This window comes from Hylobates moloch, unplaced genomic scaffold, assembly GCF_009828535.3.
Source record: "Hylobates moloch isolate HMO894 unplaced genomic scaffold, HMol_V3 SCAFFOLD_19, whole genome shotgun sequence".
Classification (NCBI taxonomy): domain Eukaryota; kingdom Metazoa; phylum Chordata; class Mammalia; order Primates; family Hylobatidae; genus Hylobates; species Hylobates moloch.
This window is the reverse complement of record NW_026652294.1, coordinates 78492438-78518359: the sequence shown is the minus strand read 5'-3', so window position 1 is coordinate 78518359 and position 25922 is coordinate 78492438. Positions and strand designations below refer to the sequence as shown.

The window sequence follows — 25922 nt, the reverse complement described above, 5'->3', positions numbered from 1 at the left end:
TTGACTCACGTTCTCCTTCTACTTCCATTTGAGTGAGCACCAAGTGTGCATCAAGACTTGAGATTATAAAGTTGGTTTAATGATGAGACAGGTTTCTCGGTCGGGTTTTCCATTGGCTCGAAGTTCACAAGGCAGTTGTTGCTTGTCTCAAAGTGTCCTTAGGTGGACTACATCTGAACCCTTGGGGTTGTTAAAATGCAGATTCTAGCTGTGCTCAAACCAATGAATCAGAAGCTCAGGAGGGTGGCACTCAGAAACCTGCATGGTTCATCAGTTCCTTAGCAGATTCTTATTTTTGTACGCTAAAGTTTGAGGGTCACCACTGGGAGGATTCCAGAACAGGGCCTGCAAAGGAGTTGTTCAAAGTTTGCTCGAGTTAACTTTGTTGTTACAGCATTAGCTTGAATATCAGGAGGTTTTGTATTTAAGTTCGCTAAAAAAAGAAAAAGAAAAAAAGAGAACAGTCTCAATATATAAAACGAAAGGTTTTCATATATGTGCCCAATTATAACTATCTTGAGTAATTTTCTAGGAGTCTAAACAGAATGTCTTTAGATCGAGATCGTCCTTATAATGATCCTGAGACTCTTCTGACTGTTTTGAGTTTAAGACAGGTAATAAGAAAGAAATCACCAGTTAATGCAGAAGGAAATAAATTTCTGTACATAATAATATTCACATTTGCCATGTCTCTTTTAAAAAGTCCAAATAACAGGCCAAGTGCGGTGGCTCATGCCTGTAATCCCAGCACTTCAGGAGGCCGAGGCGGGCGGATCACCTGAGGTCAGGAGTTTGAGACCAGCCTGGCCAACATGGTGAAACCCCATCTCTACTAAAAATACAAAAATCAGCCAGGCGTGGTGGTGCGTGCCTGTTGTCCCAGCTACTCGAGAGGCTAAGGCAGGAGAATCGCTTGAACCTGGGAGGTGGAGGTTGCAGTGAGCTGAGATCGCGCCACTGTACTCCAGCCTGGGGGATAGAGCGAGACTCCATGTCAAAAAAAAAAAAAAAAAAAACAACCAGTTCAAATAACTTTACCATACATGTCCTCTAGTCTCTTATCATTTCTTCATATGAAGAATAATTTATACTCATTGATGTAAATTTTGCTATGTTTTATACAACAAAGATAGTATTATTTTAATATTGCACATAGAGAAAAATACCTCTTCCCCTCAAAATTAGAAGGGTTGGTATTTTTATTCAGGCTTGTTGATTTAAAATACCTGCTTGATCCATAACTCAGGCCATACGATTTCACCAAAACAAATATCCTAATTGTTGTCATCTTGAATAACCGTTTAGTGTACAGAATGTAGTCTCATTTGTTAAGAAGTGATTTCAGTGATTATTACTTCTGCTTCTATCGCACTGACATGACCAGCTCTTTGGTAAGGGAAGAGTAAGGGAACTTATTTTATATCTGGATAGAAGTTTTATTAAGGATACAGTATTAGGATTCATACGGGAAATAGTGGCTAGATCACAAGAACGAGGCTCTTTCTGAGCCCTGCAGGAAGGAATATTTGCAGAACAATAAAGGACATGGTGTCTTCCTGGAGAATGTTGGCTGAAGACTGGGCCTTACTTCTGGAAAAGGCTCAGTGCTAGAGCTAAGTGAGCATCAATATGCCAACACAGGCAAGAAAATCCTGCAAGAGGCAGACTTGGTTCTTAGGTCGGAACAGGCTCTGCTTCAGAACTTGATCCAGTACCCAATTCTTTTCTGCTTCAGCTTCCTTTTCTATAAAATGAGGGTAGTACTTATCCCACGAGTGAGCTGTTACGAGGATAAATTTGGCTTTATTGAATGTGCATGATTCCTGGAACCCATAAAGATGTCAAATTTAGAAGCCTCAGAGAGATTTCCTTTGCTCTGTGAATAACTAAATTTGGTTGGCTGGGGTGGGGTCTGTCTGGGTACTTTTCCTTGTGAAGAATTTTTCCCTCATTCTGGTCATCTCCTCCCCTCCTATAGAGGCACCATATACTTTTCTTGTCTCAGTTACCTATAGTGATAAAACACCCTGAGCTGAAAGGATCACTGGATAGGGCAGTCTCAATACAAAAGGATGTGGCAGAAGCTCAGGCTTCAGTGCACATCAGAATAGAAGCTTCATGAGGGCAGAGGCTTTTGTCTGCTTTCCTCCTTGCAGTATCCCCAGAACTTTGAGCAAGTGCACACTCAATAAATACTTGAAAGAATAAATCAATGTCAGACATCTGGGCTATGTCTCATCTTTCTACTGTTCTCAACTAAGAGATTCTTGTCGTTCTACAACTTTCCTGAGCCTGCTCTCCTTCTCCAAATATTCACCCTTCCAGGCACTGACTCCACCTCCCACATCAGAGCTTTTTCTTAAAGTAAATAACAGTCAACAATCAATAGCTTCGGCCGGGCGCGGTGGCTAAAGCCTGTAATCCCAGCACTTTGGGAGGCCGAGGCGGGCTGTTCACGAGGTCAGGAGATCGAGACCATCCTGGCTAACACGGTGAAACCCCGTCTCTACTAAAAATACAAAAAATTAGCCGGGCGTGTTGGTGGGCGCCTGTAGTCCCAGCTACTCGGGAGGCTGAGGCAGGAGAATGGCGTGAACCCGGGAGGTGGAGCTTGCAGTGAGCCGAGATTGCACCACCGCACTCCAGCCTGGGGGACAGAGCAAGACTCCGTCTCAAAAAAAAAAAAAAAAAATTAATAGCTTCATAACTTTGGAACAGTGCAGTTTCTTTCGTTTAAGAAGCATTGTTTCCATCCTCCAAACTAAAATAAATTTTGAGAAAAGATGGAGACGGTTTGGGACTGGGGAAGAAGGGAATGGAGGAAGTGATTATTTGAGGGCGCATTAACTATTTGTACAAAGTGGGATATCTTAGTTAAATTTGGCTACATAGGAAGTAGATGTAGTACATTAAATAGATGTCTGTTAGAATCTTGATTTTCAAATTAACTAGATAGTCAGGGTTACTTAGACTGAGGAAGGGTGATTACAGTCCTATGTCACTGAGGGACAATGGCGAAAGGGCAAGAGAAGGCTGGCAGGCAGAGCTGGAATTTGTCTGCTAGCAATAGACCAGTGGTTCCCAAATGTAAGCCTGCATCAGAATCATCTGGAGGGCTTGTTTTTTGTTTGTTGTTGTTGTTTGTTTGTTTTTGTTTTTGTTTTTTTGAGACGGAGTCTCACTCTGTCGCCAGGCTGGAGTGCAGTGGCATGATCTCGGCTCACTGCAACCTCAGCCTTCCAAGTTCAAGCGATTCTCCTGCCTCAGCCTCCTGAGTAGCTGGGATTACAGGCATGTGCCGCCATGCCCAGCTAATTTTTGTATTTTTAGTAGAGACAGGGTTTCACCATGTTGGCCAGGATGATGGTCTTGATCCCTTGACCTCATGATCCGCCCACCTCAGCCTCCTAAAGTTCTGGGATTACAGGCATGAGCCACCACACCCAGCCAGGAGGGCTTGTTAAAACACAGATAGCTGGGCCCATCCTCAGAGTTTAGGATTCAGTAGGTCTGGTGGAGGCCTGATAGTCTGCATTTCTAGCTTGGCCAGGGGATGTTGATGTTGCTGGTCCCAGGACCACATTTTGAGAACCACTGCAACAGAGGGTGTGCATGAAGATACAACAACAATTACCTGATGGTCCTTAGCTTAGTTCAGTTGTCCCCCACAGGTTGAAGCGGTGTTCAAGGGCAAACAAAAACTTTCTCTCTCAGCCACCTCCATAAGTTCCATAGTTTAACAAAGCAAACTCACAAAAAAGGAGGAAGTTAGAACTGCTCCATTTCCCCTTATAGCAAAGGCATGTGTATTTCACAACTGCAATCAGCTTGAATAGCAGAGGCTGGAAGGCCCTCCATGTCTTTACTGAAGCCACCTCACTAAGTCACACAGACATGCTGCTAATTCACTGCCTTGGCCAGCACATCTGAAAATAAATAGCACCATTATAGGCCCTTTCATGAATATACGGCATGTGGCCTCTAAATTGGCCAAGGAGCTGGCTATGCTGGGGCAAATAACTTAGATAAATCACAAATCATACTGGAGAAATGAGGTGTTTTTAATCAACAGCATCCAACAATGTGTGTTGAGTTTAATTGAATCCAGGTAGAGGAGGAAGTGGGTGCAAGAGCTCGAAGTATGCTGAGAATACAGTTTTATTTTGAAATTCCAGGAGACTTAGAAACAACATGGTAATGATGAAAGGAGCCCTGAAGAGACTCTATTTTTTTTTTTGAGATGGAGTGTTGCTCTGTCGCCCAGGCTGGAGTACAGTGTCACAATGTCGGCATACTGCAACCTCTGACTCCCGGGTTCAAGCAATTCTCCTGCCTCAGCCTCCCGAGTTTCTGGGATTACAGACATGTGCTACCATGCCCGGATAATTTTTGTATTTTTAGTAGAGATGGGGTTTCACCATGTTGGCCAGGCTGGTCTCGAACTCCTGACCTCAGGTGATCTGCCCACCTTGGCCTCCCAAAGTGCTGGGATTACGTGCGTGAGCCACCATACCTGGCCCTGAAGAGACTCTTAAGATAGTTTCATAATAGTTTAAAAAGTTATGTGTGTGTGTTTACAATTTCTGTCATAAATCTATGGCAACCACAGCACAAACATTTTAGAAAAAGAAAAAAAAAAAACAACTCTAGGTTGAGTGTGGTGGCTCATGCCTATAATCCCAGCAATTTGGGAGGCTGAGGCAGGAGGATCACCTGCATCCAGGAATTTGAGACCAGCTTGGACAACACAGCATGACTCATCTCGACATAAAATTAAAAATCAGGCATGGTGGTGCGTGCCTGTAGTCCTGGCTACTCTCAGGGGAGGGAGGTAGGAGGGTCTCATAAGTCCTGGAGTTTGAGGCTGCAGTCAGCTGTGATCTCGCCACTGCACCCAGCCTGGGTGACAGACCAAGACCCTGTCTCAAAAAAGAAAAAAAAATTCTATTTTCCTGCCTCTCTAACATAACTGTGAATAGTAGTGTTTCCTTCTAGTTTTTAAGTAACTATTTAAAAACATGGAAGGTTTTCAAATGATATACTTAGATTTAAATACATTTTTAAGCTTATACTCATATAATAAGCATAGTAACTAAAAGAATGTTCTCTGGAGTCAGATAGTCTTGGGTTCAAATCCTCCAGACATTTCCAGCCCTGAGTTTTGCATTTGTTAAATAGGGATGATAAACCTGGTTCATAGCATTGCTGTGTGGATTCAATGAAGTGTTTATCAAGTGCTCAGCCCAGAACCCTGTGTAATATAAGCACTCAGTAAATAGTGGCATCATTTTCTGTTTTCACACACAAAAAATGAGTCGACCTTCTGCAATCCTAATAATCAGAAAGTTCTTCTTAATGGCCAGAAGTATACCTATTTTTAGTCTGTGCATTTGGCAAAATTTCATTCCACAAGTTGTTTGGTGGTCCCAGGAGCTGCTTTCAAGATCTTCTCTGACCAGCTTGTTGAGAGCTTTTGTTATCTGTGTTTTCCTCGAAGATTAGACTCATCAAAGACAAGTGAAAGCCAAAACAAAGGAATGACCATTGGTGCTCAGAGTGAGAGAGATTGGTTTAGTTGTTTAGCCAGGCTATGTGGCTTTGTTCCCAGACCACAGATTATAACCACACCATTGTGGGCACCACAGATAGCCATTCTGGTAAGCTAGATATGGGTTGCTAGGGACATGGGCAAGAAACCATGGGTGGAGAGGTGTGGACCTCTCAGCCCTGCTCTCTCAAGCCTGGCCGAATTCACATCTGTAGCGGGGACTTTGTTTCTGTTCCAGACCTGTTTATCCAACTGTCAACTTGACATCCACTTGGAGTCCTCATGAGAACCTCAAACTTAGTATGCCCAAATGAAGTTTTCAGCCCACCAGAAGGTAACCATACTGTCTTGAGTCTTACAGTTACCCTGTAAACAAAGGGATTAACTTTACTAGATAGCCACTTCCTTCCCATAAAGTTAAGAAAAGAGCCCCTCAATGCAAATGTTGGTTTTGCTTAACGAATAAATGGATTCTCGGTTCTTCAGGATAGTTACAGATAACAATGGGCAGAATAGCCAGTTAATTCAATAACTCCTTAAAATTGTGGAAAGTATTTTGTACACTTTCTTTATATTGCTGCTTAGAGTGTTAATTGGTAAAATACTCTGAAGGACTAATACACAAACATTTTCACCCAACAATTCCAATTCTAGGACTTTATTCCACAGATATATTTATACATGTAGGAATTCACATGTACAGTTTTCTGAACATTTTTTATGCTGGCAGAAAACTAGAAACAACAGAAGTGAATGAAGGAGACTAGTTAAGAAATTATTGCCCAGTTATATAGTAGAATACATATGCAGCTGCAAAAAAAGAATGAGAGAATTATTATGTATTTATCTGTTAAGTGAATAAAGCAAAATGAAGATCACCAGCAAACAGATAAGCAAATTGTGGTATTCATACAGTGGAATACTCCTCCATAATAAAAAGGAATGAACAATGGGTGAACACTGCAACACAGATGACTCTCAAGTACTATATTCCTATTTGTGTAAATAAAAATGCGGGAAAAAATGTATACACGTGTTTGCTTATAAACTCTATATGCACAGAAGGAAACACAAGAAATTATTACCCCGGGAGGCGGAGCTTGTAGTGAGCGGAGATTGTGCCACCGCACTCCAGCCTGGGCGAGAGAGCGAGACTCCGTCTCAAAAAAAAAAAAAAAAAAAGAAATTATTACCCAGATTGTCTATTCAGAGGGAACGGGGTACCTGGCGGACAAGAGTAGGAGGGAGACATTTTACAATGTGCTTTTTTATACTTTTTATATTTAAAATTGCAAAATATATTACATACTCAAAAATAGAATAGCTTGTATAACTATGTCTAAATATTACATGTAGTTTTCTTCTCTGGCTATTTTCTTTTTGGTTTTTATATAATTTTTTAAAATCCACTTACTTAGCCCAGGCACATAAATGGAAAGAAAAATATGCTTTAAATTAAGTCATTTGTAAAAACAATCAAATATTTAGGTGTTTCAGAGCCAGTATGTTTTTGTTGGTTTCTGGTTTAGTTCTACATGGCATCAGACTAGCTACTCTATATGATTTCTGGACCTTTGCGATTTGTTGAGATTTGTTTTATGGTCAGGGATATGGTCAATATGTAGATGTTTAATGTGTGCAAGAAGAATGTGTACTCTGAAGTTACGCATAGTGTTTTCTGTATATGTCAGTTAGCACAAGTCTGTTTATCATGTTCAAGTTCTGTGTGTCTCTGGGTTTTTTTTATCTGCATGATAGAACAGAAGTATGTTTGAAACTTTTACTATAGTTGTGGATGTAATATTTTTCCTCTTACTTTTGCAGTTCTTGCTTTATGTATTTTGAGCCTATATTACTTGGTACATACATATTTAGAATTGTTAGTTATTTTATTTCAGCACTTCCAAGATGTCATTGCATTGGTTTGTGGATTTCACTTTTTCAATTGAGAAGTTAATTGTTGGTTGCATTATTACACTTTGAAGATAATGTGTCTTTTCCCTGGATGTTTTAAGGATTTTTCTCTTTGACTTTCAGTAGTTTTACTATGATGTGTCTAGGTTTGACTTCCTCTGTATTGATTCTGATGGGCATTTATAGAGCTTTATGAAGCTGCGTCTGGTATTTTTGTCAGGCAATATTTCTTTAAATACTACTTCTGCTCCAGTTTCATCTCTCCTCCTCCTTTGGGATCCAGCTTACACAGGTTACATCTGTGACTTTATGACTCAACACACTTTTCTGCAAAAACTCTCTTTTCTTTAAACACGAGAAACTAAATGGTTACAGGTGTTCTCTTAGGTGATTATGCTGCTTCATCAGTAGATGGTGATTATATCAAGAAGGAAGCTTACATGATGATATATAAAGGCTGGGGAGAGGAGATGTCTCTGAAGACATTGAGAAATCCTTCTCGAGTCTTGCTGCTGGAACCCTCAAACACTAAGTCATCTAATAAATATTCTACTGTCTTCAGAGGAATTTTCTAAGTGAAAGGGATTTGGGACTTCCCTGTAAGGAAGAAACGTAAGTTCCATGCCTTCCTAATAAGGGGCAAACTGTTCTTTGTAGTCATGTTTCTACCTGTTGAATCTGTTTTATGGAAGTTGTACAGTTATGGCTTGTCTGTTTATGAGAAGAGATAGAAAATATGAGAAACAATAAAACCTGAAATCATCCATTGGGAGGCCACAGGCTGAAGAACTTACAAGGAATTTATTCTAGAATTTATGGCTGAAAATATGTATGCATATATGTATATGACTGTATAGAGATACAGTTATGGATAGAGATAGAAGATGTATGTGTATATATATAAAGTTTGCTACAGAAATTCATTTTGTAGACTTTTAAAAGTGCACTTTACTGAAAGCATCCAAGAATGCATCTCAGAAAAAGGCTTAGATTTCTTTTATGTGGTCAACTCCAGGAACTACTCACTCTTGAGCTAGATGTGTGTTTTCAGACCTTATCCATGCAATGCACAGTGATCTAACCCTTTGATAGCTACATCATTCAAAGTCAGTTTTTCTACGTGCAACAAATTTTTAAACCTTGGTTTTTATTTATTTATTTTGAGACAAAGTCCCGCTCTTGTCCCCCAGGCTGGAGTGCAATAGCATGATCTCGGCTCACTGCAACCTCCACTTCCCAGGTTCAAGCGATTCTCCTGCCTCAGTCTCCTGAGTAGCTGGGATTACAGGCACCTGCCACCATGCCAGGCTAATTTTCGTATTTTTAGTAGAGACGGGGTTTCACCATGTTGGCCAGGCTGGTCTTCAACTCTTGACCTCAGGTGATCCACCCGCCTTGGCCTCCCAAAGTGCTGGGATTACAGGCTTGAGCCACCGTGCCCGGCCTAAACCTTGATTTTTTAAAAATACTACCCTGCCCTAACCTTGTAACTTAGGAAGTTTGGGGACAGGGGTGTGTAACAACCTTTCGCTGCTTATTTGATGTAAATCATTTCTAGTCCTGAAACAATGGCTATTTTGCAAGGTTTAATTATACCGCGTGTTGTGGTTGCATCCACATGTACACCCACAAATGTCTGTAATTAATACTTATTACTAGCTTTGTGCTTTACACTGTATTCGTGGAGTGTTTCACAGTCGTTTTTTACCAAGAGTGAATTATATATTTGCTTTTCTTTACCCCACCTCTTTCACTGTTGCTTAAAACATGTCAGATTCAGGAAAACCTCGAGACCCAAACCTCTTTCAATACTTATAGACAAAGTTTTTTTCCTTAAATCAGTTTTAAAATCCATCCAGCCATTTTGGCTGCCGGCCATACCAGCAGATAATGAAAGAATTTTCCCTGAGGGTCGAAAGCCAGGGAGAAGCCTTCCAGGGCTGTTTGGTTTCCTAGTTCAGCTGCTGGAGTAGCTCGTGGTGCTGATTGATCTGCTTGGAGATTCTTGTGCATCTTCGCCTGTTAGAGCTGGAAAGACGCTCAGGACTATACAGCCCAGCCCCTTTGGTTTACATATAATGAAACTAAGACCCACCTTGGCAACTAATGTGCTTAAACTCAAGCAAATGGCAAATGGCAAAACTCAGGACTCTGTCAATGAGTTTTCATTTTTTTCCTTTATTCTTCTAGACAGATATTTTATAAAGAAATGAGGCAGCATGATGTTTAAAATACTTAAAGTGAGAATGAGAAAAACTGATGTCTACATATCATGAAATGATTTAAAAGTTTAAAGTGCATTGTCTTCTCCATCAAAACTTCTTTTACTAATTTTTTTCTCAAAATCTGGCTCAGAAATCTTGTTTTAAAAGCTCCCTAAACATTCCTAGGCAGAATTAGAAACTCCTTCCTCTTTGCTCACAAGGAACTGTGCATATTCCTGTAATAGAATACTTACCATATTATATTATAAGTATTAAATTATTCATCTGCCCTCCTCCCACCTACCCACTGGATCAGGCTTCCCAGGAGCAGCAACAGAGAGCCCAGCAATTTGTGTGTTCTCAATGTGGAATGAATGAATGAATGAATGAATGAACCAACCATTCCTTCACAGTCTTGCACTTTCAGTGAATCTTATGCTTTATTGCACTTAAAAATCATCTGGAATTGCTGACTTAAAATACAGTTTTCCAGGCCATACCACAAGAGATGCTAATACAGGACTGGGGTGGGTCCAGGAATTTGAATTTTTATCTAAGTAGCTGTTGACTTAATGCAAATGATCCAGCAGCCACACTTTGCAAGCTCTACTCTATGATTAGTTGCGGTTTGTAGTCCCAATTGTATATCATAATTATCTGCTGATCTGAAAAAACCATAGAGCTTTTTTACCCACTCCTTACCACCAATCCATCAGCACCATTCTGACTCCTTAGTCACAATGGGTATTGACATTTTAAATAAATCCCAAGGCTCCCTTCCGGGAAAATAAAGAAGATAATGTTTATAAACTATTTTGAGTTCCCTAGAAGAAGGGTATCTTAGCTCATTAAGGAAATATTATCATGATATAAATCTAACATCATGAAACTTATCTTGGACATGTCAAATTTGGTCTGAGAATCAAATGTAGAGGAAAATAAAACCCACACACAGTGCCTGCTGGAAATGGAACCTGTGCAAACACCTGCTTAGGCTGTGTTCCTTTTTGTGGAGACAGATGTCCCCCTTCACTAGGACCAGAGTAGAGATGAAGAAGGTTGATTTGGACATTGGGGTGCTGTATGTTCTTTTGGGACTGAAGTTCCATATTAGGAAACTTAATAGCTGACATTTACATAACTTCTAAACATCCCAAGTAGTATGTTGTGTCTGCACACTATTTTATATATATGCAATTTGTTTGTTTGTTTTTGTTTTTGTTTTGAGACAGGGTCTCACTTTGTCACCCAAGCTGGAGTGCAGCAGGCATGAACACAGTTCACTGTAGCCTCAAGCTCCCAGGCTCAAGCAATCCTCCCACCTCAGCCCCCCGAGTAGCTGGGACTACAGGCACACACCAACATACCATACTAATTTTTGTATTTTTTGTAGAGACTGGGTTTCACCATGTTACCCAGGCTGGTCTCGAACTCCTGAGCTCAAGTGATCCACCTGCTTTGGCCTCCCAAAGTGTTGGGATTACAGACGTGAGCCACTGTGCCCAGCCATATAGATTTTTTTTTAAATTATAAACTTACATAACTTCACAGGAGACAGACCTGAATGAGGTAGTTATTAAACTACTTTGTGACTATGGAAAGGATTTCTGATACTTGTAGTATATTTGCACGTATATTGTTATATTGTTGTGTGTTTGTATTTAGTTGCTCTTACTATTTTTTACTGTAGCTTACTTCGTATGCAGGTTTCCATGGGTCAACCTAATTTATATTTTTGACATTTTAAATGGAAAAATGATATCCCATATATTTTATACTATTATTTGTTCAGTGTTCTTTCCAATGTGGGATGCTTTGGTTATTTCCAATTATTTGCTATCATGCTATCATATACAGAGTTCTTATGTTCATTTCTGCTCAAAATTATATTTTTGTTTGTATGAATTCCATGCTGTGTATTTCCCAAAGCGAGATAGTTAGATAAAAGAGTAACAGCAGTTTTATAGTTCTGGTTGCATATTACGGTATTACTTTCCAGACACACAGAGCCAAAATACAACCCTACCAGGGGTGTGAGGCATGCTGGTTTTCCCACAGCTTGACCAACATGAAATTTTATCATTCCAGCCTATCTGTGCTAGCTTAATATGTATGTAGGGCCTCACTAGAGATATTTTAGTTTGAAGTTCTTCAAATGATATGAAGCAATTCTTTTCCACGTGGAATGATTCACTATTTTCATTTTAAGGACAAACCATTCGTTCATATTTGACAGTTTTGAAGTGACAGGTTTAAGTGCCTTCTGTATAATTGGTTCTGTAGGGAGAGAAAATACGAGTGCTATTAGGTATTGGGTTAGGCTCAAAGTGTCAAGGAAGAAGACTAGTTGTATAGTTCTGAATTAGGAAACTTGTATATGGAGGACTGGAACAGAAATACCAGTTGACCCTTTAAGAAGGGCTAGAGAACAGGAACATTCTGATTTCATGATGACAAAAATACTGGAGTTTTGACATAGGACAACAGATCTTGCTTCAAAATGAAAGCAAAACCCTGTCCTTCCTGCCTCTTTGATCCTCTCACAGTGCCACTTTCCTTCCTGAACATTTTCAGATATTCTTATTTCAGATAGACCACTCTGGTCTATAATAGGACAAGTTTCAGAATGGCCGTGAAACTAAGACATGTTATTTGAGAGCTCTTGGGGGAAGACCTGGAGGCAGCAGTCTCAGGAGAAGTCAGTCTTATCTGTAAAAAGGTCAGCTTGATCACAGAAAAGGGCTTTGGCTTGGTTGTGTTGGCCCTCCATGGCTTACGATCCTCGTTTCAAGTAAGCAAATAAATGATTGCAGTGTTGGTTTGAGTCCTATGGCGCCAAACACAAGAGACATTGTTGCTCATGCAATGCAGACCTTTTGTTTTGGACAGTGGTCTAATCTGCTGATTTTTTAAAAATTGGTGACTGTCCAACTTATAATTAAAATCAGTCTGTCAAGCACTTGGAGACAAAATCTGAGGTTATCCTTTCATTCCTAGTTGTCCCACTAATTTTTTGCCTTCACTTTTGTCTCTGTAGAATATTTACACATACACCTATCTATCTCTATCTATTTAGATATAATTTATATACTACAAAATTCACCCATGTGTACAGTTCAGTGATTTTTAATGTATTCACAGTCATCACTACAATCCATTTCAGAACATTTTCATTACTCCAAACAGAAACCCGAAACTCATTAGCAGCCACTCTCCATTTCTCTACAATATCCCCAACCTTAGGTGACCACAAATCTACTTTCTGTCTCTATAGATTTTGCGATTCTGGGCATTTCATATAAGGAATCATAGAACATGTGGTCTTTTGGTTTAGCTTATTTCACTTAGGATAATGTTTCCAAGGTTCGTTTATGTTGTGGTGTGTATATGTACTGTCTTCCTTTTTATTGCTGAGTAATTTTCCATTGTGTGGATATGCAACTTTTTGTTAAGTCATTCGTCAGTTGATGGACATTTGATTTTTTTCCATTTTTTGGCCTTTATGAATAAGGCTGCTATGAACATTCATGTGTAAGTTTTTGTGGGGAAGTGTGGTTGTCTTTTTTTTTTTTTTTTTTTTTGGCAACAGAGTCTTGCTCCGTCGCCCAGGCTGGAGTGCAGTGGAGCAATCTCAGCTCACTGTAACCTCCGCCTCTCAGGTTCAAGCGATTCTCATGCCTCAGCCTCCCAAGTAGCTGGGATTACAGGCACATGCCACCACATCTGGCTAATTTTTTTGTATTTTTAGTAGAGATGGGGTTTCACCATGTTGGCCAGCCTGGTCATGAACTCCTGACCTCAACTGATCTGCCCACCTCAGCCCCCCAAAATGCTGGGATTACAGGTGTGAGCCACCACACGCTGCCAGAAGTATGTTTTCATTTCTCCTGGGTAAATACCTTTGAGTAGAATTGCTGGGATACATGGGAGCTCTGTTTAAATTTTTCAGGAACTGCCAGATGGCTTTCCAAAATGGCTGCACCATTTTATATTCCTACCAACAGCATATGCGTGGTCCAGTTTCTCCACATCCTTGCAAAGAGTTGTTATTGCCCGTCTTTCTTGTTATAGCCAGCCTAGTGGTTGTGAAATGGCATCTCATTGTGGTTTGATCTGCATTTCCCTCACGGCTAGTAGAATACTTACTTCCTATCCTAGTATTTCCTTATACTTTTAAAAAATTAAATAAAGAAAATGCTGTAGAAAATTAAGGAGCACAATTTGTCCCTACCGCTACAGCTTCCTCTGGTGTTTCACACTTCCTTGCCTCATCCTGTAACGGGCCACCACTAGGATGAATGTGCTCCAGCCTTATTCTTCCAATCTTCTCTCCATTTGTCATTCAGAATCCTGGGAAAGAGAGATACTTGTCCTGCCGTGAGTTATGTGCCCACTCTTTTGATTTGTGTTTCTGCCTAGACAGTGCACAGCATGAGTGTTGGCATCTTGAAAGGAAACTAGGGTGCTCCTGAGGGAGAATAGATGCCAAAGTTGGGACAGAAGCCCAGTTTCCTGCCTCTCTAGGTGTAACTCATTGCCAAGGTTGGGAGCAAAGCAAACCATGTAGGAAACCTCATCATGCGGGGTAGTTAATAAGTATGCCCTAGCACACGTTTTCACAGAGAAAACATAATAAGCTTCATTTGTAATATTTAAGTATTACATTTAAAGTTATAAGGTTTAAAAATTTATATATACCCTTGTTGGATACAAAGCATGTTTAAAATATATGACCTCGTTTGATCCTCAGTAATCTATGTTAGTTTCTAATTATATTCAGTAGTGGTATTGGTATTGTATGTTTTGGCCTCATTGTGGTTTAAATACACTTTTGTGAACTGGCCTGAGAATCCAACCACCAACACAGTGATGTAATGAGAAAACGTGCTCTGAGTTCCAAACAAATGGCTAACAGATAAGTGCTCAGAAGTCAACCTGTTCGTAAGCTGGGGTATCACTGGCCAGCAGTCACATGCCAGCAGGTGTGAGTAGACAGTGGGGAACAACTTCCTCTCACGTGTGTGGCTCCCTAAAGTGTTGGCTGAGCATTGTCCACATGGGTGATGCAAAGGATCACTCCACTAGGAGCAGTTTGGAAAAAATACAATCACTGGGAATTGCTGTAGCATTGAAGGTGCCTACAGGGAGGTAGAAGTATTCATATAACAGTTCTCTGGTGTTCTCTGTTGTAGCAGCCAGTCAGCCTAAAGGGTTCAGCTGCTTGAAATGAGAATGGCTGGATCAAAATGGCAGCTCAGGATTTAAAGGATTCTAGTCAGAGACCAGACATCCTCACATAGAGAAAACTCTAAATGGCTGGGGGAGAAGGAGTCAAATGCCCTGGATCTGTTTCTTGGGCCTCGAAGTTCTCCTTCTGTCATCATCCTTCCAGTATTGGGCAGGACCCTGACTGCAGGCATCATGGCCTCTGTGAACTTCTCAAGGTTGTATATTATCAGACAAAAACTGCAATGTCCACTAACAGGCCACTGAGGGTATCTTAGTCAGTTCTGCTCATCGCCCAGCCAAGACCTACGTTTTATAACATGATATCAAAGATTGCATCTAAAATTGTGATGATTTCTTAAAATAATCATTTCATTTAGATTTTTCTATTTTAATCCAAGGTATTCTTCAGCGGAAATAAGGAAACAGTTTACTCTCCCACCAAACCTTGGCCAGTACCATCGACAGAGCATAAGTACCTCTGGCTTCCCCTCTCTTCAACTAGTAAGTATGAGTTCCAGGTTTACTTAGTGATTGGTCAAGTGCAAAAGTGCCCAGGGTATGTGTTTGCCTCCTGTTCCTTAGATCTTCCTACCATCACCTCACATTCTCCAGTCACCAGATCCTAACTCTGTGACTGTGTCTGGACATCAGACAATATCCCTCTCTCCCTCTGCCAACCATACTTAGGGTGCATAATAGAACCTCCGGGAGCTGTGGTTTTGATGTCTCTAGACTAGGTGGGCTTCCAGGTGACTCAGTCTCATCCAAATTGTGGTTCATATTTGGGGGAGAAGGGCTAGCTTGAAAACTTACCACCATTTGTAGTATGCATTTTTTTGGAAAAGTGTATTCCAAAATCTGAAATGCCAAGTTACAGACTTCCTTTTTGTAAAATCATTTTCTTGCTAGTATAATTTACATATAATAAAATTCACACATTTTAGGTGTACAATTTGGTGAATTTGGGCAATTTAAAGTCTCTTAACCTTTACTCGGTCAAGATATAGAACACTCCCTTTATCCTAAAGCGTTCCCCAGTGCCCTTTTACAATCTCCTCTCCCCATCCTCTCCCCAGGCCACACCCTCCAACTCACACAATCTCTGATTCACTTCTGTCACCATAATTTTGCTCTATCTGGAGCTTCCTATCCTGTTACAGTATGTACAAACCTTCTTTTTTTGAGACAGGGTGTCAGTCTGTCACCCAGCCTGGAATGCAGTGGTGTGATCTCGGCTCACTGCAACCTCAACCTCCCAGGGTCAAATGATTCTCCTCCCACCTCATCCTGCCAAGCAGCCGGGACTACAGGCGCATACCACGACCCCTGGCTAATTTTTGTACTTTTTATAGAGACAGGGGTCTCGCTATGTTGCCTGGGCTGGTCTTGAACTCCTGGGCTCAAGCCATCCTCCTGCCTCAGCCTCCCAAAGTGCTGGGATTACAGTGAGCCACTGCACCTGGCCCTAAACCTTCATTTTTAAAACACATTTCCTCTTAAGTTGAAGATTGCCTACATTTTTATATCAATGCCAATTGTTGAGTGTGCCTGTATGTGTTATATTATTTGAGCACTAAATGCCAGATGTGTGTCAAGTGAGATAAATCTGACACATGAGATGGTTTGTAAAACCAGAAGTGAATATTCACTTCCTTTGTGAGAGACCTCCAGCCCTCCTGTACTCACTTCCTCACACAGCACAGCAGCACTCTCTCGCTGGTTCTGGTGGTTATCTTGAAGAAGTTAGGTTATTTTTTGTTTCTAGTTATTACTTCAAAACCACTTCTGCTCTTAGAAATTTTGTAACCTTCCACTCAGTTTCCGGTAACCGCCATTTTGTCTCCTGTAACAATTTACACGCCGGGTAACTGTGAATCTTTTAAAGGTATGTTTTACTGGAGTGATTTCTGGTTATTTCAGAAGGATAATTTGTGTGTTGCGTCATTAATGAAAGAGTAGTATTAAAAAACCTATAGCATCTTTTACTGCAGGAGGTAACTTTCCATGCCATTTTTTCAGAAAATCTGCTTATGACTTCAGTGGCTTGCTAGACTGGCCTTTTTATTTGTACTTTTCCTGTGTTTCAGAATTGCAGAGTATAATAAAACCATATTGCATATTGTGCATATTGTGTCCTTTTTCAGGTATATTAGATAAGTTTTACACCAAGATAAATTAGATATGCTTCTTGGTTTAATTTGTGCTAATATATATTTAATTGAAAATCAAAAAAAACTTTTTTTAGTTGACTGAAGTTGTATTCCAAAATATGCAAAATTTAGTTTAAAATAGATTGGATACACTTTTAAATTTTAAACAAGGTAGAGGGTTTAGTGCTTTGCTTTTTTAAAAAGTAATTGAAGGCTGCAGCTTTCTGCAGTAGTTGTCTTGGGAAATAGTGTGGACATCACTCCTAAGGAAGTTTAGCTAACAGGCTTTAACCCTTTCTCTCCATACCAGCTTTTACTTTTTTTTTTTGTTTTTTTTTTTTTGAGATGGAGTTTAGCTCTTGTCACCCAGGCTGGAGTGCAATGGCACCATCTCGGCTCACCACAACCTCTGCCTCCCAATTCAAGCAATTCTCCTGCCTCAGCCTCCCGAGTAGCTGGGATTACAGGCGTGTGCCATCACATCTGGCTAATTTTGTATTTTGAGTAGAGACAGGGTTTCTCCAGGTTGGTCGGGCTGGTCTTTAACTCCTGATCTCAGGTGATCCGCCCGCCTAGGCCTCCCAAAGTGCTGGGATTACAAGCATGAGCCACCGTGCCCGGCCACCAGCTTTTACTTTAATGCCACAGCCTTAAATTTTCTTTCAGGAGAAATTATTTTATGTAAAGTTACAAAGGAAAATAATGCTTAATATTTGTAAGCATTCGTTTGGTAGTTTGCTGCCTCCTCAGTAAGTTTCCATGAAAGTGAATTTTGATGAATTACTGCATTAGCTGGGTGGTGAAGTTAACATGTGGCTTAGCTGTCCATTTTCTAAGAGAAGATATCAAGAAAATAGCAACAATAAGTAAAATTGTTAAATTATGCAAGAATCACGTATTCCTACCTGTCATCATTTAGTCTTGGTTCTATTTGCATGTGAATATCCTTTAAAATATATTACTCCCAGTTACTCCGCTTTACTTTTCTGAATCTCTTTTCCCATCTCTTGACTTCAACTTCAGTATATGGCCCTTGTTCCTTCTACCTGGACAACGGAGGCATGTGGAAGCCCAGAGGATTGAATTCTTTTTTTTTTTCTTTTCTTTCTTTTCTTTTTTTTTTTTTAGATGAATAGTCTACTTAGGAAATCCCATCTCTGTAATGTTTACCTGGTATCGTGTTGTAATGTCAGAATGAAGTGGCTGTTCTTCCCCTTGAGTTATCGTCCCGAATGAAGGTTCCCCAAAAGAAATCATCAACTTACATGGTGATTTCCTTTTACCTTTAAAAAAATATTTCTTTTCATGGAAAGATAATGGAACATGTCGGTAAGATTCATTCCCAGGAAGGCAAAGGTCATCTAAAGACTCTCAACCTAAAGCTGTTTCAGAAAACTTTCCTTAAAATGAGAAGCCGTAGGTTTTCATTGCATTATTTTGGCTAATCGTAAAATAAGACCAAGTGCGTTCTGACCTTCGTTTCTCTTACCTTTATTTTTACAACCACTATTTCAATGGCCCACTTGCTGATACAAATGGTTGTTTAATTTTAAAAAGCATTTAATTGAAGTCAAGTTATTTAGAACCTGATCATTTACACGTCTTTGTTGTTGCTGTTTTGCAAGAGTGAAGAGCTTGGAGTCAGGTGAATCTGGGATGAAGTACAGTTGTCATTTATTAGTCATATAATTTGTGACAAGCCACTTAATCTCTCTGAAGACTTCAGTTTCTTCATTTGTAAAATTGGCATAATAATGCTGTCCCTACTAGGGAATATAGAATTATATAATAGGTCCTTTGTATATATTGGCTAATATTTCCCTCTTATGATTTGGCACTATGGAGACACTGTGGGAGATTAAAAGAAGATCATGAATAAAAGGTGACTTCAGCTCTGAAGGGCTTTATGATCCATTTGGGAGAACAGGTAATATAGAGTATACGGGCTTCGAAAGTGGCAGGTGTTTCGAAGAGAAAAGGATACATGATGTAATAGGAGGCAAAGGCTTGATTGAGAAGGCCGAGAAGACTTAGAGAAAGCGTTCTCAGCCCTCACTGGACATTCAAATTATCTAGGGACAATTCGATCAGAATTCCTGGGGGTGGGGACCAAGCATCAGTATTTTAAAGTTCCCTGGGGACTTTAACTTGAAGCCCAGGTTGAGAATCATTTAAAGAACTTTGTTATTTATTTATTTAAATTTTTAATGTATTTTTTGAGATGGAGTCTTGCTCTGTCGCCCAGGCTGGAGTGCAGTGGCGCGATCTTGGCTCACTGCAACCCCTGCCTCCCAGGTCCAAGCTATTCTCCTGCCTCAGCCTCCCTAGTAGCCAGGAATACAGGCGTGCACCACTACAACTGGCTAATTTTTGTATTTTTAGTAGAGACAGGGTTTCACCATGTTGGCCAGGCTGGTCACGAACTCCTGACCTCAAGCAATCCACCCGCCTTGGCCTCCCAAAGTGCTGGGATTACAGGCGTGAGCCACCGCGCCCGGCCTAGTTTTTTGTTGTTGTTGTGGTTGTTGTTGAAGCGGAATCTCCCTCTGTCACCCAGGCTGGAGTGCAGTGGTGTGATCTCGGCTCTCTGCAACCTCTGCCTCCTGGGTTCAAGTGATTCTCCTGACTTAGCATCCTGAGTAGCTGGGATTACAGGCACTCGCCGCTATGCCTGGCTAATTTTTGTATTTTTAGTAGAGACGGGGGTGTCGCCGTGTTGGCCAGGCTGGTCTCGAACTTCTGACTTCAGGTGATCTGCCCGCCTCGGCCTCCCAAAGTGCTGGGATTACAGGCTTGAGCCACTGTGCTCGGCCCATTTAAAGAACTTTAAAGGTAGAAGTATTCCAAATAGGGGAGAAAATATAAAGAAGGGTAACACTTATTTTGGCCTGTGCACTTTGAGTTTCAGAAGGTGTAGGAAGCAAATACCACTTACTCACCCTACAGATAGATCCTTAGAAAATACAGTGGCTTCTGTCATAAATCTGATAAATCAGATGAGAGGAAGGGTGTATGTTTGATGTTGATTTTTCTTTTTGTTTTATTGGAGGTTTTAAAAACTATAAATGTCAGGTCTGATGACTGTGTGTATAAACATTTTTGAAGCAGATAAAATATTTTTGAGTTTTGCATTTTTTAGTATGAAGGGGATCCCTCATTTGAAGTTGGTTTTCTAGATGTGATGATAAACTTGTTGCAGGTGTATTTGACACTCCCACCAAAATCCTTTGCGACCAGGGCTAGAAGGCAGCTGTAGCTAGTAAATAACCCTGTGTGTAGACTCGCCCACTGGCTTTGGCGTTCGCTATTGCCACAGCTGTGTGAATAGATTAACCAGAGACCCCTCTGGTGGCAGCCACCTATTTAGGCTAACAAGTCTATAATCAGTACCTCTGTTAAAATGGAACTGTAATATACTATTGTCTTTTCATTTATTTATTTATTTATTTATTTAGAGACAGGGCCTCAGTCTGTTGCTCAGGCTGGAGTGCAGTGGTGCAATCTCGGCTCACTACAACCTCCGCTTCCCAGGCTCAAGGGATTCTCCTGCCTCAGCCTCCCAAGTAACTGGGACCACAGGCACACCATTGCGCCTGGCTAATTTTTGTATTTTTTTTGTAGAGACAGAGTTTCTCCATGTTGCCCAGGCTGGTCTTGAACTCCTGAGCTTCAGTGATCTGCCTGCCCAGGCCTCCCAAAGTGCTGGGATTAGAGGCATGAGTCATTACACCCGGCCTATTTTCTGATTGTTCAAAGGCAGGCACAATGGTTCATGGCTGTATGTAATCCCAGCAATTTGAGAGGCAGAGGCAGGAGGATAGCTTGAAGCCAAGAGTTCAAGGCCAGCCTAGGCAACGTAGTGAGAACTCATCTCTACAACAAAGTTTAAAAAAAAAAATTAGCCAGGCATGGTGGCACATACCTTTAGTCCCAGCTACTTGGGAGGCTGAGGCAGAAGGATCACTTGAACTCAGGAATTGGAGGCTGCAGTGAGCCATGATTGAGCCATAGTACTGTAGCCTGGGCAACAGAGTGAGACCCTGTCTCAGAAAAGAAAAGAGAAAGAGAGAGAAGAGAAAGGGAGAGAAGAGAAGAGAGAAGGGAAGGGAGGGGAGGGGAGGGGAGGGGAGGGGAGGAAGAGTAACGTACAAGAGAAGAGTAGGAGACCCTGTCCCAGAGGAAAGGAGGGGAGGGGAGGGGAGGGGACAAGAGAAGAAAGAGTTAGGATCTATGCCCTAAGGAAGCAAGAAGGATTTGAGACATTGTATAGGTGGTTAATAACCTTAAGCTACGTATTTTATGGATGGAAAAATCCTATTTTTAAAAGTGAGAAAAGTTTTGAAGTGAAATGGAATGAATTAGCTGGAGCATAACGGCTCTGACTGAAGAAAAGCATGTAAAAAGCCACATCCTGGATATGTACCAAACACCATGGTTACATGGCATGTTTGTATATGTAACGTTTATTTTTAAAAAAGTCTCATAGCTTAGAAGGCATTTATTTTTGTTATGTGTATAGGCTTCTGTGCAATAAAGCAACCTTTTTTATTTTACAGCTCAGGATGACTTAAATGGTTAATTGCCTGATAAATATGGTCCTCTTTTATTCTTCTGATTCTATTGTTCTTTCGCACTTCATCTTTCAAGGAGTTGGGCTATTCTTAGGTTTCATTGATTGCACTGGAAGGGGCATGATGGAAAATGAAAATCTCAAGATAATTTTCATGCAAATTCACAATGGAAGATAAAATAAAAGAGTGGCAGTCATTCCCTACACAGAGCAGGCATTTCTTTATTGTCATCGTGCAGCAGAGGAATCAACTCAGCCTTGGTGAAACTAGAGTGATGCCCATGGTGGCATGTCAGCATCTCCCTCTTAGTGGCGTCAGTGGTAGATTGTTGTTGGTGGAAGCAGGAAATTGTTTAGTCCATAAAGTACAGAACTTTGATATCACAGAAGCTAGAAGAACTTTACTGCCTTCAGCTTCGTTTAAAGATAGTAGAGAGCTTACTCATTCATTTGAGAAATATATATTGGGTCTCTGTGTCAGGAACTGCTGGCACAGCAGTGAGATTGAAGATACAACAGTGAATACGATAGAGGGCCTATCCTCATGGAGTTTGCCTTTCAGAATGAGGGAAAGACACAGACAAATAGAAAATGTCGATTGTATCAGGGAGTATCGAGGGCTTTGAAGAATGAAATCGTGACCCAGAATAGATGCTTTTAGATTGGGTCATCTGTGAAGTCCTCTATCTGGAAAGGAGACACTTGGGCAGAATTCTGAATGAACTTGATGGATATCTGAAGGAAAAATATTCCAGTCAGAAGGAACAGTAAGTGCAAAGTCCCCAAGACTTCAGTAAGTGACATGCTCCAGAAACAGCAAGGAAGCAGAATGAGGCCTGAACAGAGTGGGCAGTAGGAAATGCAGTCATAGACAAAGCAGGGCTGGGTCACAGGCCTCAGAGACTGTAGAACACTGGCTCCTACTCTAAGACCAGAAGCTGCTGTGAGCATTGAGATTAGGCGTGGAACCATTTGAGTTTTTATGACGATCCCTCTGGCTGCAGTGTGGAAAATAGACTGGACGAGGGAGGGCAGTTAGGAAGATGTCACGGTAACTCAGGAAAGCAATGGCGGTGCTTTGGACTAGGGTGGTGGCAGAAGAGAAGGTGAGAAGTATTTCGATTCTGGATATATTTCAGAAGCAAAGTGGACAGGATTTTCTGATGGATGATAGGTAGAGTGTAAGAGAAAGAGAAGAAGCAAGATTGACTTTAATGTTTTCCACCTGGGCAATTGGTGGACTGGAATTGCCACTTGCAGAGGTGTGGAGGTATGGAAGGTATGGGAAGAGCAGATTGCCAGGAAAGTTAAGAGTTAGTTTTGAACTCATTGTGTTTGAGAGGTCTGTTAAATTACCAGGTAGTGATGTTGAGGTGTAATTGGAAAAGTCAGCCTGGAATTTATGGCAGAAGTTGAGGCTGCAGATAAAAACTTGTAGTTTTAAAAATATATATTTAAAGCCATGGGAGTGAATGAGATCATTTGAGATTGAATGCAGATTGAGAAGAGATTTAGAATTGAACTCCACGGCACTGCATAGTAGGAGGAAAACCTAGTAAAAGTGGTGTAAGATAGAGTTACCAACTGTCACAATTTGCCTGGTACTGAGAATTTTCTCAGTACATGAGATTTTAAGAGACTGGGACACCCTGAGACAATTGGTTGCCTTCCATGGGAAGAAAGTATGTCAAGAGGGAGAGAGTGATCAACTGTATCCAATGCACTGTGTCCAGTAAACCAGGACTGAGCAAAAACCATTGAATTTGGCATCGTGAAGTCTTAGGTGACTTTGACAAGGCTTGTCTGTTGTGAACAGCCAAGTAAGTGTGAGGACCACTCTCCAAAAGGTAAATAAACATGCACGAGGATACAGGTGCGCCACCTGGAGACATCGTGCCTCTTCCCCATCCCCACCAGGAGTGGCGTGAAGCCTCCCCTGTGCTGTAACGAGGCGGCCAGGTCCTGTGTGACTGCACATGTGATTTGGGGGCAAGTCATTTAAGCTCTCTGTTTTCACCATCCTATTTGTGAAATATTGTTTAGATTTGTGGTTTGAGTCAGCTGTCAGCATGCTATCTGTACACTACACTGTGTTAGGAGCTACGTAGATTAATTTTTAACAGATATGGTTCTGGGGTTGTAGGAATTTTCAATTTCAGAGCAAATAGAATCCTATCCTTTGTCAGGAGAAATAGCCTTTGACATGTGTTACAGGGCAAGGGAAATCTCAAACTTGCTTAATTTTAAAAATGAATATTTGGTTATGGATCATTTAAGCTTTGGTGATATTTCTAATTATTTTTTGTGTGTTTCTAGTCTACTGACCAGAAGTCTGAAAAAAATAACTAAAAAGAAAGACTGCATAAGCCTTCACTAGAGAAGTATTGAAAATTGCTTGAGGGAAGTGACTGTTTCTTTAGCCTAGTGTCTGATTGCTGTAGGACCCCAGTAGTATTTGTTGAATGAATGAAAGGAGGTTTATCAGTCAGGTTCAATCAGAGAAACAGAACCTGTAGGAAATCCATATGGATGTGTATGAAGGTATTGGCTTGCCTACTGCTGGTGTGTGGCTAAGCAAGCTTAAAAGTCCACAGGGCAGATAAGTCAGGAAGGAAATATTCCAAACAGACCGAGCCCCCTTGGGCACAAGCTGAAGCCTGGAGTCTGAACTGCCAGAGAGCCTCTACCTTCTTAGAAAAGGCTTCCAACTGGCTAAGTCAGGCCCACCCAGGGGAATCTCTCCTTTGATTAACTTAAAGTCACCTGTTTAGGGACTTTAATTACATTGGCAATATTCCCTTCACGGAAGCACTTAAATGACTGATTATGTAACTGAAAAAAGGTGTGTGTATGCTAAAAAATGGCTGCAGTCTCCCTTCTGAACTCCAGCTCTTGCGGGAGAACTCTCTTGTAGCTCACCCTGTCTGAAAACACACTGGAAAGGAATTCGAGGAAATGTAATTCAGCCTAGCCAAGTTGACACGTCATGAAGCCATCACGAAAGGTAAAGCCTGGTTTAGGAACATTTGCATTTGCAGTCTTAAATATTTTTGTCTTATTTTTCAAAAGGGGTTGGGCACGGTGGCTCACGCCTGTAATCCCAATACTTTGGGAGGCCGAGGTGAGTGGATCACTTGAGGCCAGGAGTTTGAGACCAGCCAGGCCAACGTGGTGGAACCCCGTCTCCACTAAAATTACAATAATTAGCCAGGTGTCATGGCGCATGCCTGTAATCCCAGCTATTCAGGAGGCTGAGGCACAAGAATTTCTTGAACCCAGGAGGTGGAGGTTGCGGTGAGCCAAGATCCTGCCACTGCACTCCAGCAACAGAGTAAGACTCTGTCTCAAAAAAAGAAAAAGTTGTTTTGGTTTTTAATTTTTTATTTTTTCTTATGTTATTACGTACAACGAATGATATGCATACTCTGAAAAATCATGACATAAAGATGACCTTCTTGAAATTACTTTGCTCTTCATTTAAACTAGTCTTTGGTCTCCACTGACTAGGAGACCACATATAGCACAACAGCAGAGAAGGCAAAACAGTTAATTTTCATGTTTGACTTTTGAGCTTCCAGGGACCCAAGTCTTGCCTTGAACTGATCTTAGGAAATTCCTCATTCCCTACCCGACCCCTGTTTCTAAACTGCATCCCTGCTGAAATGCAATGCCACTGTAACGCTCTCCAATATTTGTTTTCTTCTTTGGCTAATCACTAGATGTATGTATATATGTTTGTGTGCGTGTGTGTGTGTGTGTTTGTGTGTGTGTGTTGACTGCCTCATAGTAAAGCCTACTCTTGAGATTAAGACTCCTGACAGTTTAGAGAACAGAAATCTTTTTTGGTTCCTGGTTATTACTTGAATTTGCAAGAGGAACAACTGCTAGGAGGCCTAGTTAACAGTAGTTAGGGTCTCCACCCACTTGCCAAGGGCAAGACTAGTTTACACCACACTTGGAATGACCAATTTCCTCCCACTTTAGTTTCAGTGTAGAAAGAGTAGGGGAGACAAACTATTAAATGTCAACTTGGGTGTAGTGCTAGAACCATACTCAATAATGCTATCACTGCTGTTTGTGCTTACCAGTTCTTCGGTACTGGAATAGATTCAGACCTCAAGAGTTTATGACTTTATCATCAACTGGGTATGTTGCCCTTGGCACATTGCCACACAGTGCTTAATGATGATATATGTTCTTTATCAAATTCCCCCCCAAATAATGGCATTATTTATGTGTGAGAAAGTTGCGCATTTCACCACCTCATGGTTTATTAGAGTGCAACTCCATAAGAACAACTGGCTGTG

General features: G+C 40.9%; 1 protein-coding gene across 1 annotated transcript in view; it reads left to right on the top strand.

Annotated features, from left to right (window-relative positions):
* DOCK8 (dedicator of cytokinesis 8) overlaps positions 1-25922 on the top strand; it is a 237257-nt gene that overhangs the window by 34004 nt on the left and 177331 nt on the right. Inside the window, exon 2 of the mRNA XM_058431159.1 lies at positions 15294-15396. Coding sequence (XP_058287142.1) covers positions 15294-15396 — 103 coding nt within the window. The remainder of the gene's footprint in view (positions 1-15293; positions 15397-25922) is intronic.